This window comes from Blennius ocellaris (assembly GCF_963422515.1).
Source record: "Blennius ocellaris genome assembly, chromosome: 8".
Taxonomy (NCBI): Eukaryota; Metazoa; Chordata; class Actinopteri; order Blenniiformes; family Blenniidae; genus Blennius; species Blennius ocellaris.
In genome coordinates this window covers 22302322-22323906 of record NC_137657.1, presented here as the reverse complement: position 1 = coordinate 22323906, position 21585 = coordinate 22302322, and the positions used below count along the sequence as shown (strand labels likewise).

The 21585-nt window shown below is 40.7% G+C and overlaps 1 protein-coding gene across 1 annotated transcript in view; it reads right to left on the bottom strand.

Annotated features, from left to right (window-relative positions):
• Positions 1–4810: 4810 nt before the first annotated feature.
• The window catches only part of sntb1 (syntrophin, basic 1), a 34355-nt gene continuing 17580 nt past the window's right edge, over positions 4811–21585 (bottom strand). The window contains exons 4-8 of the mRNA XM_080500446.1: positions 21443–21532; positions 18710–18846; positions 18401–18597; positions 11038–11267; positions 4811–8455 (exon numbers count right to left, since the gene is read on the bottom strand). Coding sequence (XP_080356572.1) covers positions 8363–8455; positions 11038–11267; positions 18401–18597; positions 18710–18846; positions 21443–21532 — 747 coding nt within the window. The 3' untranslated portion in view covers positions 4811–8362. The remainder of the gene's footprint in view (positions 8456–11037; positions 11268–18400; positions 18598–18709; positions 18847–21442; positions 21533–21585) is intronic.

Below are 21585 nucleotides of genomic sequence, written 5' to 3'. Positions count from 1 at the left end.
AGTCCCATCTCATTTAGTTGTCCCTTCTAATTACAGTCTGGTGGTGGTTACAGTAACACAAAAACATTAAGTTTTGGCTTTGAGAAAGGAAATGAAATTAGATTAGAATTAATTTCGATGAGCCGTGACACTTAAAAAAGAGCTGATAAAATCCATTCAAATAACAAAGTAAATAACAAATGATTCTGCACACAGATTGTTACCATGGATTATTTCCAAAATGTTTCACTTTATTCACTTAAACAGAGAACAAGGCTTTTCTTCATGTTTTGACCTGATGAAGATAACTATCTTTATCTCCTCACCTTTATATTATTATGACTAAATGAAATGATTATCTTTTTCCCTCAAGATAACAAGTGTTGCTATTTCAAGATAACATTTTCATTTTGTCTGGATGAACAGATATCGCCTTGGCTGTGCTGATAACACCAGACCCAGGAGATTGTGCAGCGCTTCAGAGAGACCACTTCCAAACAGATATCTACCATTTCTTTTGCAAATATTCATATAATTTCCAGACTTGTTTCGCAAACGTAACATTTGATGCAGCTAATGTGAAGCAGTTCCAATAAATTTTGTTCAGTAAATATTAGTAGAAATCACAAAACTGCATTCCTCTGGAAAATTACAGTTTAAACTTCTCATTAAACATGGGACTGATGGATGACTCGATTAATTAATGAAATTCCAATGCAACAATAACTGGCTTTTTGTGATAGGGACTATTTATGCAATTAACCCAGGATCTTAAACTAGAGGCATGAAAACAGATTGTGACCATGGTGTCTCTCGGCTGTTTGCTGAACACTGATGCTTTCCATGCTTCACTGATACGCTTTTCTTTTGTCTATTTTTAATTGCAATAGATTTATTTCAGTGGAAGTAAAGGGATTTTTGTATTCTTCCAAAAAATGCTATTTAATATTTTCACCTCTTGGATGCAAAACTCTCAGACAGCCATTTAAATCAATGATTGATCGGTTTCCTTTGTGGGTTTGTGGTTCCACTTTTACCTGCCTTGAAAAATGTGTGAGCTTTCAAACAGAAATATGGCTGATTTCCTCCTGCAAAGTCAATATATCTCCAAACACATATGCAGAACAGGGTATTCTTCAAATTATGCTTGACATTATAAATGCTTTTTTAACACCAGTGAACACATTATTCAACATTCTGTGTTGATCTTTCCACCTTTTATCTTTATTCTGCTCTACATCCTACATGTTTATCAGATTTTGAATCTGATAAAAAAAAAACTGTACCGACCCCTAAATCATTTTCGTTTCTGACTAGTTTTGTGTGAGTTGAAGTTGCAGACTTGTTAAAAAAGAAGAAAAAAAAAAAAAACAGCCCAAAAAGATAAGATTCTTTTTTGTTGAAATATTGAGCACAGTGAGAGTGCGTTTGCCAAAGACTGCATATATGACATAAGCTATAAGTTGCTATAAGAGCCACTCACAGTTGCCATGCACTGAGATGGAGGTTTGAATAATGACATGATGGTTGAAAACACCACTGGGTGCAATTTTCTCCTTCATATCCCACTTGAGCCTTGCCAACAACAGCTCAGTGGTCTCCCTCCTCTCATCAGCCTCCACCAGTTGTCGATGTCTGCTTAAGAAACTGCAGTGAAATACAACAGCAGTCAAATGTGTTCCTTTAATGAAGAGAAGTCACTGGGTGCTAGTTTTCAGCCCTGCTTTGCATCTGTTTAATCTCCGCCTGAACATACTGATTATACATTCTGTTAAGAAGTTCAAGAAGACTTGAGAGTGGACAAGTAAAGAAGATGATGAGCTGTAATCGAAACATTATTTATGTAACTCTGAGCTGTCAAGATATGGTTCTGGAAGGCCACAGTCCTGCGTGTTTTTTATTGTAATAGGTGGCTGATACCGTGCAGCTTTGTGATGATTGATTTATGAGACTTGGTTGACTGCCTCGAGGAGACACAGAGGACACGAGACAGTGGCCTTCCGGTGGTCCAGGATGTGTCACTTACTGATCGAGACAGTTGCTTTAATAGTGTTGAATTCATTGCAGCGGGGAACCACAGTTTACAAAACACCAACACCCATTAAATTGAACACTGTAGAGATTGACAGTATGAGCCTTCATCTCAATCAAGCGTAAGAATTGTCATGATATGATTAAGAATAGATTTGGCATGAAGTCAGTGGCCTGATACATGCTTCTACAATGAAAAATAACCAAGCAGATTAGTGGGATGGGCTGGATGGATGGTTGGATGGATGGATGGATGGATAAATGATTAGATGATTTGCAGTTTTGATAAATGGATGGATACTGCCAAACCTATAGTGTAACTACCAAACCTAGAGACTAAAATTAAGAGAGTAAGAATCGACAGTTGATTTGATGTACGCGATTCACAAACAGCTCCCAGTGGTTGATTAAGCTGCTTTTTTGTATGCCGGACTTGTAAAGAAGCGCTTTCACCAATGCATTTGTCACACTTACAATTAAGGGTTATCTTCAGGTGGTTCACTGATTGGACTTGCGTAATGAAAGAAGATTTCTGTCCAATTTCTGTTGTGCTCTGCAAGAGTGCAATTAGATTACTCAAAGCACCCGAAGCTCAGATGTGTTTTCATTGGCTTGATAGTGTTGAGTGATGCAGCTTCTTAGGCATGACTTTCAAGGAGATTGAAGAAACCGATTTAATGTAGGAGTCTTGCAGCCCTCCGTGCCTTGGTAAAGGGGCACCTCAGACAAGAGTGTTATTGCAGCTCCTTTAAATCTGATTTGTGAAATTCATGAGGCATATCACATTGGGAGATGAAGTATTGTACCGTGACATGTAAAATCTTAAACAAAAAAAAAAGAAAATCTGAAGAAAATCAGAAGCAGGGGAATAAAATATTTCACTAGAATAGAGGAATAAAGTGAAGTGTATTGGTTATTCAATCATTCTACCTTTTGAATCACACTATTCTCACTATGTCCCACTAGGCAATTACACTGGAGCATTGAATCAAACTTGCTGATCAGTAGCTCTGCTATTGCTGAGTTTATAACCTGTACTTTTTAAACTCAGAACTTTAGAACATTTAAAAGTGAGATTCAGTTTCTGTCTTTTGTTCTGTTGTGATTACACATGAATTAAACATTTCTGACTTTTAAAACTATGTTGAAAACAATTTTTTGAACAAAAATGTTCCTGTAATGGGTGAGCCGAGTGACGCCGTCCACCCTGTGAACAGCTAGTGGAGACGAACAATCCCGACCAGACAATCATTGCTAATTGATTTGTTGTTGCACTTGTTTTGACTTTGCCCTTTCTCTGGCTACCCTCTTTTCGTCCTCGTCCTCTGGTGGGAGCTTAGAATGTAGCACAAAAAAGCACGTAAACAAAGTGGCCCTGAAACCTGTGAGGACCTGCCACAGCCGAGGAATGCAACAAGAGACTAAGCCAAGAGGAAAGCTATTCATTCTGGTCCCACTTATGTCCTCTCTCAACACACGCACGCACGCACGCACGCACGCACATACACACACGCACGTACGCACACACACACACACACACACACACACACACACACACACACACACACACACACACACACACACACACACACACACACACACACACACACACACACACACACACACACACACACACACACACACGCACACACACAAACTTTAGCAGAATGTGCCTGCATGCCACTGAGAACGGAATCCACTTTGTGCACATGAACACAGCGTAGGACAACATGCACGCACCCACCCACACCACACACACACACACACACACACACACACACACACACACACACACACACACACACACACACACACACACACACACACACACACACACACACACACACACACACACACACACACACACACACACACACACACACACACACACGCATAGAGTTTATGACTGATTGCTAATTGATCTGGCTCCTTTCCAGACCCTTAAAATGAAAAGCCGGCAGTCTCAGTCAATACGGTCTTGTCTCTCAACGAGCCAACTGGCTATGAGTGAGCCAGTGGCACGTTTGGGTGGAATTGTGTGTTAAAAGTTCAACAGCAGCCCGCTGGTCCCTTTGTGGTGAGTTTTCCAGTCTTGAGATTGGAGCAAATGTAGTTTCTTGTGTGTGCCTCAATGGGAAAACTGACCTGGAGGCTTTTCTTTTGTATTGTGCTTCCACATGATGCAACCGTTGCCTTCTGCAGACGTTTAGTGTCCCACTGAGCATCTGACGTGATTCAGTGAGGAAACGGGGATAAACAAAAGAAGGTGGAAAAGGGTAGGAAAGTCTGCCGGGTGAAGGATGTCGACTCATAAATGACGCTGACATCTGTGACTGTGCTTGAGGTCAAAACTCTTTACCCTCGATAACATAAATGTGTCCATCCATCTGTTTGTGTGGGAGAAAAGATGGCGACTCATTACCAAGGAGCCAGGGTAAACAACGTTGAGAGTTACGGCTGCGTTGAGCTCTGCCTGCAGCTCGATTGCTTCATGAATCCTTTCTGCTGAACTGGTCAATAAAACACATCCCAAGCCCCGCTGAACTGTCACTAATGTGCCGTAATTTAACGCATTGTGTTTCATCTCAGCTGCTCCCTGAGTAAAACACTACTTGTCTCACACACTACAGGTCAAGATCTGCTCAGTTGTGAAAAAAAAAAAAAGCACCATCAGCTCATAAATGTCATTTACATTCCAATGGGACATCAATGTTGAGTTCTACTTCTGTTTGATGTGATGATTAAATCAAAAGAGGCGAGGGGACCAAAGAAACCAAACTCATCATGCCATTGTTGTTAATTACATGATTTATGTGCACCATTTGAATCAAAAACTAGGCTTTATCATTCTGAGTGAAAGTACAGTAGCTGACCAAGGCATCAAACTATTCTACATATCAAAGCAGCCTTTGTTCAAAGAGTTTCTCTCGATTTGACATTATCAGTAAGTGCTGGATTCCCGGTATGTGTTTGTGTTACAATGTCTCCGCTATTTTTTAGTAGCAACAAAATACATCATTCTTCTCCAGTGTCGTGAGATTACAACTTGTAAATTATTGTTCACAGTGTGTTTAAATGACCACTGGAAATGTCTCGGGGTGTTTATGACACATGGGAGGAACATAAATCAACTGCTGGCTAAACATCTCTCAGCTTGTAAACAAAAGTCATGTAGACATCGTAGAAGTCACGTTGCCTCAACGGGGATCTCTGATTCATTTCTTCAAAGGTTCTGTCATTTATTTTCTTCTGTCATCTGAAGGCACGAGGAAAAACCCGGCAGAAAGACCAGTGCGGCTGCTACAGGTGCTCGTGGCATCTTTTTGATCGAGCCCTGCTTCCAATATGATCTCCGAGGATTGCCAAATCAGTCATGACAGATATTTCCTCCACAAGGCTGAGCACGAGCAGGCGAACATGATCTGGACTGATTCGAGTCGGTAAATTATCTTCCCTGAAATGAAGACAAGAGGGAGGGAACAGCACCGTCATGGCTGATTCGAGTGGAAGCCCTCAGAGGCACAGTTCAACAATTTCGGGAAATATGCTTACTCACTTCCGTGTTGAAATGTGAATAAGAAGAAATCTGTTTTGTGAAAGGAAAGCAACAGCCAGCTGCTGAGCTTTAAGACTGCGACGAGGGAAACAGCTTGCTTGAATCTGTTTCGATCTTTGAAAAAAGTTTGTTCCCTCAACTGCATCTCTCCAGCTCAATAATTGACACACGATTTATCAGAAGTTCGTTATGTAAGAAAACAACTTTGAAAGAAATGTCTGTGTTAGGTGCCAGGCTAAATCATGAGAGGGTGACAGTCTCTATGCTATTTATTAATCTAAAAAAAAAAAACCAAAAAACCTCACCACTAAGTTGACCTTGTTGTTGAAATAGTTTCCTCAAAACAAGGTCAAGTAACTTTAAGGATTCCTGGTATTACACAACACTCAGTTTTGGATTGATCTCTCTTCAGGATAGCTGTTTTTCTGGAACCAGCGAGCCTGAGTTGCTCACAAACTCCTCCTACAAACCCAGGATAGATCAAACGACACACTGCGGAGCCAGGCTCACTGCTTCCTCTGTGCCGTCAGTCATCAAAGCTCCATTTACTGGATACTGGCTGTCGATTCGGACACTCACAAGCACTTTATTATGCACACCTCTGCAATACATTACAGCTTAACTATACTTTCTATTTCTTTGAAGGTAATGGCTACTTTTCATGTTTTCCTTGATGTTGTCAGAAACTTCATCTGCTTGATGTAGTTCAAAAGAGTCTGTGGTGATACAGAAATGTCGTGGTTTCCAACACTGGTCATGTTTCTTTTAGAGGTCAGATATTACCGGTCACTGCAAGTTTTACTGGTATGTTCTTTTGGGAATGTTTTAAATTCATAATTAAAATCAGTCTATACTGAGCTGTCTTTTTTTTATATATATTTGACTGGTATTCATCACTGTTCTTGCAGGTTTACAAATATGCTGTTGTGCTGAGACATTGTCACACTGTTAAACCATGATGCCACAAATCAACTATATTGATGTTATTGCAACCATATCTGTTAACAATTGTGGTAGAAATGTTACCAATATTACAGTGAATGACACATTTTTTAAGCTCTTCTGTGGTAATCAATATTATGTCATGCCAAACAAAAGCCTGACACTCTCTACAATATAGAGCAAAATGTTCTACTTGACTGTGAATGTTCAGGCCCGAAACTGTACAAAAAATAATGAGCTTGTGTTCAGAAACATTTGTTTTGCTGAGATCAAAATTGAAGCGCTGTGTTTGCTTTATATTGTTGCATTTTGAAATTTCCCTTTAAATCATATAACTAATGCAAAGTGGAAGTGAACATGTCAAATCATTATTTATTTTCTTTTTGTTTTTACTTTCGGGGGTTCCACAGAAGAGGGTTTTTACCAATGTTTTATTTTTTTTTGTCACTGACTTCTATAGATGCCATAGAATTTGTAACATACAGTATTGCACTGTATATCTACATATGCAGAGATGTAACAAGGATTTCATAATAAAATTGCAACAGATGAAAATGAAAAAAAACATATTTACCCAAAATATCCAATTATTACTCAGTTTACGCCAAGAGATTTTCAAAGTGTGGGATGATGACCCGCCTCCCACAGAGTTCAAACCTCATGATAATAATAATGATAATAATTTGTTTTATTTATTATTTATATCTATATATTTAGTTTTTGATGGCACAATATATTGTTGCATTGGATCCATCAGCAATATAACATGTCTCTCGTCTGATGCTAGTTATCTTGGCTATCGTCTACATCTGTTGTTAAACATTTGGTTTTGCACTGTTTGTCTCCATCACATAATAAATACAGCTCTAAAAATTGGTGTTTGGAGAGGATAAAATTTGCCACTTTTTGGTTTAAAAAGAAAAAAAAAATCTTACTCAGAAATTTCATACTGAACCTCCAAAGCTCTCTGCCCGCCCTACACTCTGAAAACCACAACTCTGATTGCATACTAATCATATGCATAAATAACTGTTTGCTCAATTGGTGAAATGTATTGACCAGCATATGTCCACTGGAAACGACCTGTTGAGGAAATGAAAACAAAACGAAACAAACAAACACTGTGACATTTTGGATTTGAGTGAGCTGTCACACTGAGGGAATCGGTGCAGCCAATTGTGTGACTCCCAGTTTCAATGATGAATGCTGACGCTGCTAACCAGACATCTCAGGGGATGCTAATAAAGACGAATGCACAAAGTTTTTCCACAGTATGTCAAGTGATTCTAGAAGAAAAATGACAATTGAAACTCTGAATGTCCCTCCAGAGGGAGTGGTAAATAAATTATATAATTGGTAAATGGAAGGCAGATTGCCATTACAATTTGATTGAATTAAAAGTGAATTCATCTCAACCCTGCTACACATGGCAAGTCCTTCAAATCCTGGACGTGACGGTAATGCCCAAGCTGCTCCTTTCAGTGTCTTCAGCATGTCCATCTGTTTCTATTCCATTTCTGCGTATAGTCCAGTCCAAGCTTCCTTATGTGGTTCTTCAGTCGACATCTCAGTCCATGCAGTCGTTAAAGGGATCATTTTCCCTAAAAAAAGCCACTTGTCAAGAGCTCAAAGCATGACCAATCTCAGCTGCTCTCGCTCTATTTTTTTTCCTTTCAAAATCGAACTCTAGGCCCCAAAAAAGTCTCTCCAGACAAAGGCTACATTCACTTAACTTGGGTTTCCACCAGCTGGAGTTTGTGGTGGCTTACTGCACGCGGGCTGCAGATAGGTAGAAAAACATGGTGGTTTTCTGCTTTCAAAGGAGGAGGAAAATGTCCCTTTTGAGAGATCCTGTCAGGCAACCAGACCCAAACGGGAGATCTTGGCAGAGAGGAAGGAGTGGAGGATGAAGACGATCGGCTTCGGACACGAGTGGAGGTCCAGTTGCTGTTGGGAGAAGGAAAGAACAGTAGCATTAAAACAAACAGAACACAAAGAGAGAATATAAGAAAAAAGCAATAGCTGTAGAATTGAAGTTTGTAGGATTCATAGGAGGGAAGGAGAAGAAAGGAGGTCTTTAAAAGCACGGAAAACCATAATAATATATTCAGACCCAACTCCACATTCAACAGTGTGGCAAGGATTAGAAGAGCCTAGAGGGAGCAGAGCTCCGTATGCTCACAAACAGGAACATGGCTCTTTAAAAGCCTGAATCAACAGCAGGTGATTTCACCGGAGCTCTGACTCACATCCTGCTCCCGAGCTCTACGGGGAGATTTAACCTATAAATTCACAGCTAATCGACTGCTTCGCTGGCCACATTTGACACTAGGAAAATGTCTGAGGCTAACCTCATCAGCAAAGCTTGCATGGGCGCAACTTAAGTCAGGCTCCACACGATGTGACTGGGCCACACAACAACTCAGCAGCGAGAATGCACTTTCAGTGCGGGTGGCTTTGCGTGGACTGGGACAAAATTAGACAAACACAGCTCTTGCCAAGTTGCGAGTATAGTCAACACTGAGAGAAAAAGGCCCAGCTGATTCGACTTTCAAATCCTGAGCTAATGAGCTGTCCACAAGTGCCATGGGATTTTTTCCTCTATCGCTCTCTCTTTATTTTCTGTTTTCTAGCCTTGCCTATAGCTGTGCAGGGATTCAGAAGTGCTAGATTCTGCTCTGTGAAGGTAGCCAGCAAAGGGGTTTGAATCAAAGCTCCAAAAGTCTTTGCTTATTTGCCTTCAGCATAAGTGAAGCTGTCAAACACGAGTGGAATCTGACAAGATTTTACACAACAGCTGAATGTGGACTGTCATAATAGATCTCGGCGTTGATGTAAAACACTTGAGTATCCAATTTCCAAATCCCCCAAAGCTTTCACGGCCACTTTATTTCCCAACATACAGTAAGACGGAGGTTCTGAGTGATGAAAATGTGGGGTGGTTTTTCTGTGTGGAACACTTTGTATGGGAACATAAAGACCAGGAAGGGAGGTAAAAAACAAGCTGCGAGTCAGTTAAAATACAAGAGGCTGAAAAGTGAAACTTTAAATTCAGTAATGGGCACACTGAATTGTGGGAGTGGTAGCATTTGGTCCTTGTTGAGGTACATCATGTGGCCGTGATTACTTTGAGTCCCGCTGCAAAACACAAGGTGTCTGGACTCCTATTCTTTGACCTGCTGAGTGGTTTAAACAGATTAAAAGTCTTACAATCAGCGATGGGGTATTTTTTGTTCCAAGAGAGCTCCATTCAAACGCTCCTGCCTCCTAAAGACTGACGTATGTGTGAAGTTTCATTCATTACAGGTGTTACTGTGTGATGGAGTGCTGTAATTCCCTCTCCATTGTGCCACTTTCCTTCCTTCTGCCGTGTTCGCTCGCGCTGCAATTTCAGTTTTGCTTCATTTCCCAGAGGTGTTGTGAAACTCCCCCAGGAGCGGGGATGAACTCGTTCTATTTACTGTGAGCCGCACATGACCACAGCAAAATCTGCTTCATGTTTATCGTTGTTTCATCCCTTGCCACCGAAACTAAAAAGCACAAACAAGGAGCCAAAACAGAGGCATTTAAGCACTGTTTAACTTTGTAAGTAATCCCCTCAAAAATTCTTCAAATAGGAATTGCACACAAATGCTTTTAAAATTTGAGTGACTATTTAATTAGAAAGTTCCATCCATCCATCATGCACACTGCTTACTCCTGTGCAGGTTCGCAGGAGTTGATCTCAGTTTACTATGAGCGAGTGCTCGATGCACACTGGACAGCTCACACACAGGCAGAACATGCAAACTCAGACCTTCTCACTGTGAGGCATGAGAGCAAACCACTGCTCCATCGTTGCAGCCCTATTTAGGAAGTTGAGATGAGTTTAACGTCAACGTTTTATATAAGCTATCTGCTGATAGAAAGCAAAGAAAACCAGCATGTCTAGCAGAGTCATTGACACTAAAAGTTGAAGACCATTTAATTCCACGTCTCAGACAGAGAAATGGTTGATAATAGCTGAGTTGCAAGATTCACAGTCTTTTTGGCATTACTTTATGTAAGTTACTAATATTTCTGGCCCATACTGATGAATCAGACCACGTCAAACTGCACAAAGCAAAGCACTTGATGTAAAAAATAAAGGGTGGCAGGCAGTTACATTTACTTTGTTGTAATACAATACTGAAGAAGACTATCAGCTTAATCTATTCCTTCTTTAATATTGCTGAGTCTGCAAAGTGATTCGTCACACCTGATAATGACACTAAACATAAAATATGATTTTTTTTACACATAGCTTACCACCATCGAGTATGGAGTGAATGAATAATACAGTGTAAAGCATCTTTGGGTGCCCTGAAAAGCACTATATAAGACCTATGCATTATCATTTCACTGTACCTTCACATATTTTTGCTTTGAGAAGAAACACACTCTTCAAGTTGTTTGCATTTGGGAACCATCTGAGTACAAGCTTTTGTGAGACCACACATTCTTACATTTTGTGTGTCAAAAGATGCCTTGAGAAAGAAAATAACACTCACAATCTCCCCTTCCTTCCCTCCAAAGTCGAGGAGGAGCATGCGAACGCCGTCATCCGAGGACATCTTTAGTTTTTCGAAGGGGTAGGAGAGGAGCGCTCGAGGCTTGCTCGGAGTGTGAACGACTCTCTCCCCGTTCAGCTCGCCGTCCTCTGCTTTGGGGTCAGACAGCACTGAGAAGCCCTGCTCGTAGTGAATCACCAGCCGGCACTCCTGCCCCCGATACAGACAACCTGCAACACGAACATTATAATTTCTGATTAACACATTTTCTTGTAATAATTGATAAATCAATGTGGACTGCAGATGGACTCCTGTCTTAGCACTTAAACACAATGAGTGGCTTGAATGTCTTGCATCATCTAATAAGTATATTTATCATAACTCGTGTGCTGCCTGTGCGTTTACTTCAATACCACATTGACGTTTAACATAACGTGACTCCTCTTCATGTATCGACTGTCCTGCTGAAGGCACATAGTGTCGTTTTCCTGTTCAACAACATTTCTAGGCATCTTCTTCCCTGCTCCGTTCCCTCTCTTCACAGACCGAGTTCAGCTGAAAGCTGCCTGTGCTACCGTCATGAACTATTACATCAATCTGCTTTGTCTCATCACCACACAGTTTCATCCAGATATGCCAATTCTCGTATTCAGTGCATCAACTGCAGAGTCCCCTTAACTCCCCTGATCCTCCCTGGGCTCGACATGAAGGCCACACTGCAGTATAAGCTGCTCTGTCTTGACAGCGTCTGATCCACCGGGTGTTGTGTTTGTTTGACAAAGAGACAGCAAGGGAGAAGATAGTTATCTTTCAATTGTTTGCTGACGGCTCCAGTCTCGGCGGCGTGTGTGTGTTTGTGTCCGCGTGTGAACTGAGAATCTATACCTATAGTATACAACTTAATTTGGGGGGCAAATGCAGGGTGTAACACGGGTTTCTATGGATTTTTGAAAGTGGTTATGTTCTGGTTAGGGTTAGACACCATGGGCCATTTTTAAGATTGTGAATAAAGTATGCTAAATTCTATGCTCGCATTATTAGATTATTAGATTCCGTTTTTAGTGCGATTATATAAGTATAAAAACACGAGTAACATCAAACACTAATGGAAGTGTTGGGGTTTTGTGTGCATTATACCCGCCATAGAGTAGAACATGCTGGTGGATAGCTATGGTTAGAGTCAGATTCTTACATGTGATGGTCAAAGTTTTAGTTAGAGGCTGGGGAACCAATTTAGTACAACTCATGCATGAGGACCTGTACATGCGGCCTTCATTTCGAGGCCAGGGTCTGTTTGCATGTGTGTGCACTCTGTACAGCCTGAATAAAAACTTTTCTTGCTTGAAGCTATGTGGAAGAAAAATAGAGACCCATGAAAGAATGTGTTCCTTCTCAATGGGCTACAGAATATCCACGCTTGTACATTTCCCTTAACAACATATGTTATGCGTTGACATTGTTATTCTCCATGACTTGCTGCAATCTGGGTTCGTCAGCTTCCAACAGGCCAACAATTCTCTATCCTCTCTTAGACAGACACTATACATGGCGATAAGAATTTAATCTAAATAATGAAAAACAATGTGTATCCGGTAAGACACATACACAGATGTGACAAAAAATAAATAAATCTGGTATAAATCAGCTGGCACATTACAGCAGATCATGTCATAGAGATGTGCGCTGAATTGATTTAGAGGTCTTTAACCTCAGTGAATCATGAGCGAAAACCTAACCTAATTCCATCACTAACTTTATTGCTCATCATAGAAACACTAGAACTTCACAGTGTGAAATTATATATTCACAATGGCAAACACCGCGAGTTGACATGATGGTTGACTTAGGGTGGCGGCCAATTGGCAACAGTTTTCAGCTGTCAAACAGGCACAGCAATTAGCACTTGATTGTGAGATATTACTTAGCAACTCGGGGTAATCATCACTGTCAGCACTGAAACCGCAGGCTCATGTCATGGTAGGTCGAGAGCAGGCAGGACACCAAAGTCAGATTTTTGTCACCTTAAATGGTCAACTAGCAACTGATCAATAACATGCAGTGATATTAAAGCAGGTTCACAATGATTTTACAGCTTCCCTGGCCATGAGTCTCTCCATATCCACAGTAGGTGTGATATTTTTGGCATTGCTGACTCAGCACACATTAATGTTTATGTTGTGTTTTTTCAAAGGGGGATTAGTTCAACATCCTGAATCTTGCTGATGATCAGCCTTTTTGAGAGCCCCCTAAAATATCTGAATCTCACAGTGCACCTACTTGCTATAGGCGGTCAATTTCTTCAGGCATTTTCCCGTGACTGAACTTTCTTCATTAAACAAAAATAAACCACTTTGAATGAAAAGTTAGATGGCAACAACAATATGTGAATTGACAAATATGAATTATCTTGCAAACCAAGTGTAATCACTCTTTTCAGTAGTGTTTGCAAAGCTGATTTAGCATTCGTGACAGCTCAGGTCCTTTTCATTTGTAATAAAAGTCTCCCTGGTGTTCAAAATCTGTTGTAAATTACAGGCTTCACAAAAGTTCTAGATGGGAGTATTAAAAAACATCCAATACATTAATCTCTTGGCTCTTTATCATCTGTGGAAAAAAAACATAAAAACAAGGCCAAGTTGATTGCAACTTTGGGAGGTGATAAGAAAAACAATGTGGATCAAACAGAGAAATGATCCACATATAATATCCAGTTTTAAACCCCGACATCCCATAAGTGATGAAAAATGAGTCTTATCAAGTATAACTTTCTACTAATGATGTGTAAACAGTGTGGTGGGACCAATGTCTCCCTAATGGCGTCAATGGAGATGCAAATGGGGAAAAGAGTGCAGGTCTTTGTCGGGCTGGAGACGGGATATTCCACGTGAAACTCTACTCTACTACCCGAGAACGTTGTTCTGGTGGGGAAAGCAAAGTTGCCCCACCAGAATACACTCATAGATAAAGGGGCTTTTCAGGCTGCAACAAAAGCCCTCCTTTCTGCCTGATGGTGAGTGGAGGAGACAGACGAGGGGAAAGGAGGGGTGGACGGGGTGGACGGGGGTGTGTGTGGACGTGATAGCACAGACAGGATGAGGGAGAGCAATCTAATGATTCAGGGAGAGGACAGACAAGCGAGAGATGAGGAAAACACTACCTCCATTACCGCAACAACAAGTGCAAAAGGTTATTAGAGGACAGAAGTTGTTCCCACGGCCATTTGTCTTAAAACTTGTAAATGCATTCGCAGCAGGGAACATGCATCATATTTCAAATCTCTTTCTCCCCTCTGCTTGACTTCGAGCATCGCAGCAAGTTAATAGGTGGATTTTCCACAACCGCCGAGATAAAATTGCTTCTGCTTTTTCCAAGTCATTAAGCTGTTTACCTGTTCATCACAGAGGCTTGACTGACCTCCAATGCAATCTAACATGTTTTACAGCTGTCACTTTGACAGCAACATTAATGAGCAGAGCGGGTGATATAACTGATTGTAATCAGAAAAAAAAAATGAAACCAAATGTAGAATAATGCCATAAATCTGAAGTCACACGTTGTGTTTTTGACCTTAGAGACTTGTACTATATTACTGCTGGGGCCCACTTAAACTAATCTATTTACAAATTTACCCTCTAAACTTCTAACTAACTGCTAACTATAGTAACATAGTGCCTCACCCTAGCATAATAGCATTGGTTATGTGAAAGGTCACCACCGTGGGTCCCTAAGCAAGACTTTTGACCTCCAAGACCTGTATAGGTTCCCCACAGTGACAGCCCACTGCTCCTGGTATGTGTATTTGAAGTTAACTATGAATAGGATGGATTAAATGCAGATGAGTCAATTCCACAATGTGGTTAATGAAGTATGCTTTATTTTTAATTAGTGTGCAATGTTTCCAGGTGATCAACTAAGATTAACAACATCAGTGAGATCACGTACAACAGGGATATTCAAATAAGGGTTTTGCGTGCACTGAGTCCCCACAACCACAAAATGGGAGGTGTCACCATGGAGGAGGACGTGTTAGTGGAGGAAGTTATCGAACACATCAGGGCATTAAGAATAGGTTGCACACAAAGAACAATAAATAAATACACAAGAAAAGCAATATAGGATGTGATTGGTCAGAAATCCATGGGAAACAAAACAGAAGATATTCAGGAAACACGGAAAATGTCTTGCAATAAAGTCTAAATAAAAGCTGTGGGGAGCCAGCTGAAGAAATTCTTTGCACCACAATAACAGAAGCATCTCTGCTGAATGAGCCAATTTCCACCAACCTTTTTCACGCAACATAAAAATATTTAGACATAAATCACATTGCCCATTGTCCATTAAATAATAACACAAACTCCTTCCAGAATGTTCCCACAAAATGAAATATGAAACATATGCCTGATGTTCCCTATTCATGCAGAAAAATCACTAAATGGATAGTGGACATTCTTTTCTGTATTGTATTAGTATACAATTTGATATACTGTATGTGCAAACCTTTAGTAGATCAGGCTATAAATGTTTAACTCTAAACATAAATCTTAACTACCCCTTAAACCAGTATGATGATCTGCATTTTATCCCCCACAAGTTGGCCTTTACAAGCGTGGGCTCCCAGTTTTCAAAAGAAAGTCTATTTCCTTGAAGTGGATAGGGCAGAGTGATTTCAATTATGGATTTTTATGACAATGGTTGACAATAAACTGAAGAGCATGCAGTGAAGCAACACATGCCAAGAAAGAGAGAGAGAGAGAGAGAGAGAGAGCGAGAGCGAGAGCGAGAGCAAGAGAGAGAGAGAGAGAAAGAGAGAGATATTTTGCACCATATGGGAGCAGATTTTAATGTCACTGCTGCGAAAAAACAACCAGAGCCAACTAGTCAAAATACCTACACAAAAGGTTTAAGTCATATTGGACTCAATAATGACAAAACTGACAGCAAGCCGAACAAATTAGTTTCACCTTTAAATTCCCTCAAGAATGGCCTAGTAGCCGGTGAGCGACTGAGTGTTAATCTATCTTCAGAGCTAATATTTATCACGAGCTTCAACAGTGAACAAACCATCACCACGATTTAAAAAGATGAAAAGCTGACAAGGTCACTGTGATGACTTCTCAAGCGGCAACTGCTGAAGAACGGGTTAATAAGCTTTGGATGCAGTATCGTGCTCTTTCCCAGGGAAGCGTAACTTACATTACAACCTTTATAGTGATAAACTGTGAACGCCAGTCTGTCTCAGAAAAGTTAATGCATCCATTTCAAACTAGTGAGCAATAAAGATTAAAAACTACACCATACTTTTTCAGCCTGTACTTCTGTCGGAGGCAAGTTACAGAAATATGGATTAGTGGTGGTGATTTGTTCTTCAGTCAGTCTAAAGCCAAAAGTGTTGCACTGTCATTCAATGTTCTTAAATTCATGGTTCACAAAAAAAGTATTTCTATTCACATTTGTGATCTGCCAAGCTCAGCTCTTGGTTGGATTATCTGGTCCAGAAATGTGTTTCTTCATTAACTGTGATAAAGGATCTTTTGAGTTAGATCTGATCATGTGATGCTGTCTGTTTAGCAATAATCTGCAGAGGATGGGTATATGCAGGGTGAACATAGTCACTTCAGGGTGTCTTCACACTTTTATTAAAGCTGTCTTGTTCCCTTGTAAAATTAAAAATTTTGCGACTCACGGCGAGGAAACTGTGAACCCCAGAGATTGCTTTGATATATTTTGGAAAGTGTTTTTCCAGATTTGTTGCTGCCCAGTGAGATGAAGGATTAAATTACAAGGACAATAATAAAGTGTGGAGCAGCCTCTGGCTCAAATTCAAATGACAAAGTTCATACTTGTTTCAGCCAAGCAAAGCAGTCATGCCATAGTTTTTAATTTGATCAAACCTTGTCTATCCACAACTTATATTGTCTGTGCAACTACATAAATTATCTTTACATTGAACTATTTCCATCTGTGGAACTGGAAATTTCACTTTGTGTTGTGTTGTCTTGGCAGATGTTGAATAAACTAATTGAGCAAAATGTTAAAATCATTGCCAATTTTCTTTAGGCTCTTCTGAAGCTATCGTTTGTATTTCTTGTAGTTTTCCCACTTCATTTCACATTGACGTTCCGCCTAATTGCCTAAAAATATCAATCATAATGCTGGACAGAAAAACTCCTTTTCACGTTCAGATTTTCACCGTTTTAAATAATCTGATTAGACCTCTGCTTGGGCTGGAGGTGGGCCAAGCAGCACTGAGACTAGAGATTGCACGCACCAAAAAGAAACATAAATGTGGTATTTTCAAAAATGCTAACAGGGAAATGAGGAGGAACACTGTGTTACAAACCCACACATCTCTGTGAAGCTCTCTAATCATTCAGTAGAAGTAAACAGTCAAAGACCCTTTGACTTTGTTTATTGATTCCACTGCTACATTTAAGCAACTGATATCGCACAACTTGTCTGAGCAGCATTTTCTCATGGGATTACATGCACATTTCACAGATACTCACACACAAATTCTGATTATTATTATTGTTATTACACAAAACAAAGTGTTAATTGAGGTCTGAAGACGTGAATGAAGAAGACCTGCTTCAGCGACATGTCACAACAGCTGGATCAGTGGGTGTCGAAGTTTTTAGCAAGACTTCAATGATCCACAACGCCGAGAGTGGAGTGACAACACTGCTGAGGTTGGATGTCATTCGCTGCTGGATTCATGCCGTCTCATATACGTGCGAGTAGATTGAAGTGAAATTCTGTTAGACATAGTGTTATATATGGAGAGATAAGGGGGAACCCAGGGGAGATGTGCAGTTCCCAGGACATTTTGTGCTTTGAAAAAGAGGAGGGAGCAAGATAGAGTGAGGAGGAGGAAGAGAAGGAGGAAGAGAGGAGGGGTTATACTGGTGGAATTCCCAAGACAACCAATGCCCAATACACACGAACACACTCTAGCACTGCATTCTTTACTATAAATATCCGTAAGCATTTCGTTCACATCTTCCATATGATTGTCAACTTATGTCACAAACTGTTTATCTCCATGTACGAGCAGGCGCGTGGCGCCTTTGTGCGTGTTTTTGTTCCGCGTTGTGCTTTGGATTTAAGCTTACAACACCTCAGGCAGTGCTTCCTGTTGCAGCCACTGAAATTCTCCCTGAATAAATTCAGCTGCAGCATGCTTGAACATGTCTGAGGATGCATTGCATAAGCCAGCGCAGTGACCTGTGCAGCTCTCTGTGCGCCATACGCCGCCACATGTTTGCATTTCTTCCAAGTCTCCGTGGGCTCTGACTGCATATGTGTCTTTAAGGAGCTTGTGTCACTCAGACACAATGTTGATATGTTGTGTCTCGAAACTCACTTGTGGAGACTTCTTTGATCATCTCAGCTGATGCATGGCATCCGTTAACGATCTGCCTGGTCCACAATGAGAGGTCCTTGGTGGTCTCGGCTCGAAACAGGTGCGTCTCGATGCCGAGTCGTGTGCCGGTCCGTGTGGCAAAGAACAGCTCCGTACCTGAGTGAGGCGATCCCCGGTCTGGACCAGAGTGAACCAGACTGGTGGAATCATTCACACGCATTAAAGTCACAGAGAGGAATAAGAAATGTTTTTTATTTGTACACAGATATCAAATTGTCTAGGTTTGGGAAAAAGCTACCGGTGACTTACCGAGTGGCTAAGAGTGGATAATTGTGTGCAGGGCTCTGCCAGGCCTCTTTGCCTCGAGGTAAACTATCAAATAGCAACAGGTCCTTCTCCGTCACCACCACCAGCAGCGGCTTCCAGCACTGCTTCTCGCTCTCAGTCTGAAACACAGATAAACCATGAGAAAAGGCCAGACCATTCATGGCTTTCCATCACAGGTTTCCATTTGCTGCAGCCACTTATTCTGTGTAAGTCAATGAGAACTCTGCAATTCAGATGAGAAACAAAAACGACTCCTAATACCAGTTACTTTCTTAATGGATTATTGCGTGGCATTTTGAAGTGCACAAACTGCCGGAGCATGAATTGTGTTGTGTAATTCAGCCCTCTTTCTATTCACTGTAGCTCTCTTGTTCAACACTCATTTGTTTTGATGCATTCTCATCAAATTGGCTGTACTAATCAGGAGAATTACCAGGATGACAAAAGCACCTGCTAACGGCGCACGCTGATGAGAAGTGGAGGCAGATTGGTCTGATTGAACCGTAATGTGAAGTAATAAATCAAAATTGAAAGCTGGGTCTGGGCAGCAGCTCATGGCATTGTTACGACTTGGCAGATACATAATGATGGTGAAATAATTTAAATTGAAGAACAAAAAAATCCAATACTGATAAACTAATCAGCTCACAAGGTTGGCAAACTCCAGTGTCACATTGTACATTTTAACCGATACGAAAGTCATTCTCTGGTTTTTAAAACAAATGTGTTAAAGAAACTAAAAGAAACATTTTACTATGACATTTTTGTTCTACAGTTGGGGAGCTGCTGTCTAGTTACGCTGCACACAAGCCAATTATTAGCTTCAAGGTTATGTAAACAGTGACTATTAACACTTAACTTTAATTTAGTGGAGGATAAATGTTGCAGTGACGTGAAATATGTCAGACTGTAAGTGATGTTAGCATTAAGTTGTGAAGAATAGTGACAATGGACTGTATTTGCAACCATGACTGAACATGAGCGTCACTTTATACTTTATATGCTGCTGCTTCGTCTGTTGTCAATATTAATCCGTTTCTTTCAACAATGGGCTAACCGCAAGATTATAGCATAACTCCCTGCAATTAACTCAAGTAACATCTACTTAACTTTCTGATTGAGTAACTGTTATCAGATTGACCCACAGTGCTGACACTTCACCTAATGTGTCACAAAAACCCTACAATAAGCAGCAGTCATCTTCTTCATCACTTTAGGTAGCAGAGTTAAGACAGGATACACAGGACAAAAGTCCAACACAGGACAAGACTCCAACACAGAGAGACAAGCACAGTGACAGTTACAGTCACACCGACAAGTAACTTGGAGTAAACCGGCATATCATAAAAAAACAACAACCCAAGAGTGCAAACTGAGAGACCATTAAAAATATATCCAGAATACTACCAATTTTTTTGGTAGTAAAAAAAAATTTTTTCCAGTGAATTTGTAAAGTAACTGCAATACGTTTTGAATAAGTAACTGTAACCAAGTACTGATTTTTACTAATTTGCAAAGCTCTGGTGGATGAAGAATAAAGCAATTTTTTGGCTGATAGGTAGCAGTCAGGTTCATGAGACTGCGAGCCAGAGAGAAAATCGATGTGTGTGCTCAATGTATAAAGACATCATGTATTCACTATTGTATATCAGGTTTGCAAAAAATAAATGTGGCAGCTGTAAACATGCAGGTAGACATTTTTTTGCCATTACTCTGCGGTGCCCCCTCACCACCCAAGCCCCGTTTAAGCCCCCACACTTAGAACACACACACACATACACACACACGCACACACACACTGATGCAGCCCGGTGTTTCATTTTACAATGCTCCATAACTATTCTCATTATGGGAGCTTATCTGCAGCCTAGCCATGGAATCCTAAGCTGCTCTTTGAAGTTCTGCCTCAACCAATCATACGGTGAGACTTAGAGGGTCAAAGGTCATCGTTTTAACATAATGGGAATATGTTGCTAAGTAACAGCATATTGTACTGTATTTGAAGGATCAAATATTGGCAAATTCGCAAGGACTAAATTGGAGAGGTATGCGTGTGTGACTGAGTGTGTGTGTTTGCACAGGTGTGTGACTGTATATGAAAGAGAAAGTGGGGCTTTAGCTGTTTGTGTACCTGCTTAGTGATTGCCAAAGATGTGTGCCTGCTTTACACACACAGTGCATAATATGCATGCAAACACAGGTACGTGTACACACACATCACCATCTTTGTATTTCCATAGTTGGATAAGTTGCTGCTATTGCAATAATGTCCGACCACATCTCTCTGCCCTCCTCATACATTCAGGGTTACTTCTTGCCGACATGCGAATCGGCAGCATCATTGTCAGATAATTGCCATGTCTTTCCAACACAGGCCATGTCAAAGCTCCTGTTTACACAACAAGTGCAAAGGTGCAGAATAAAACAGGATTTGAACAGCTTTATTGAGTTCTTCACCACACAATGATTCATGTCACTTATTGAATGAGTGCTGAAAAAATATCATGGATTTAATAACTGAATGCAACATTTTCAACAACTGCTGTCTTTTCATACCTTGACCTGAACTTAACCGTATCTTAACCTTAATCCGAATATAGGGCACACAATTGAATACAGACCGAATTTACTTTTATGTTCCTTGAAGAAGCTGAAGCTGATTACACAAATAATAAAACCTGAGTAACAAAAGTACACAACCAAAAACATGCCTACCTTCCCCGCCAGCCATCCCAAGTGTCGTATCTCTTTGCTGCCAGCGACTCCTGTTCTGGCCGTGTTCTGGACGACCTCTGCCAGCGCTCGCTGTGGTCGGGTGACAGGTTTAGGCGACATGATTATTCAGGATGTACCCCATT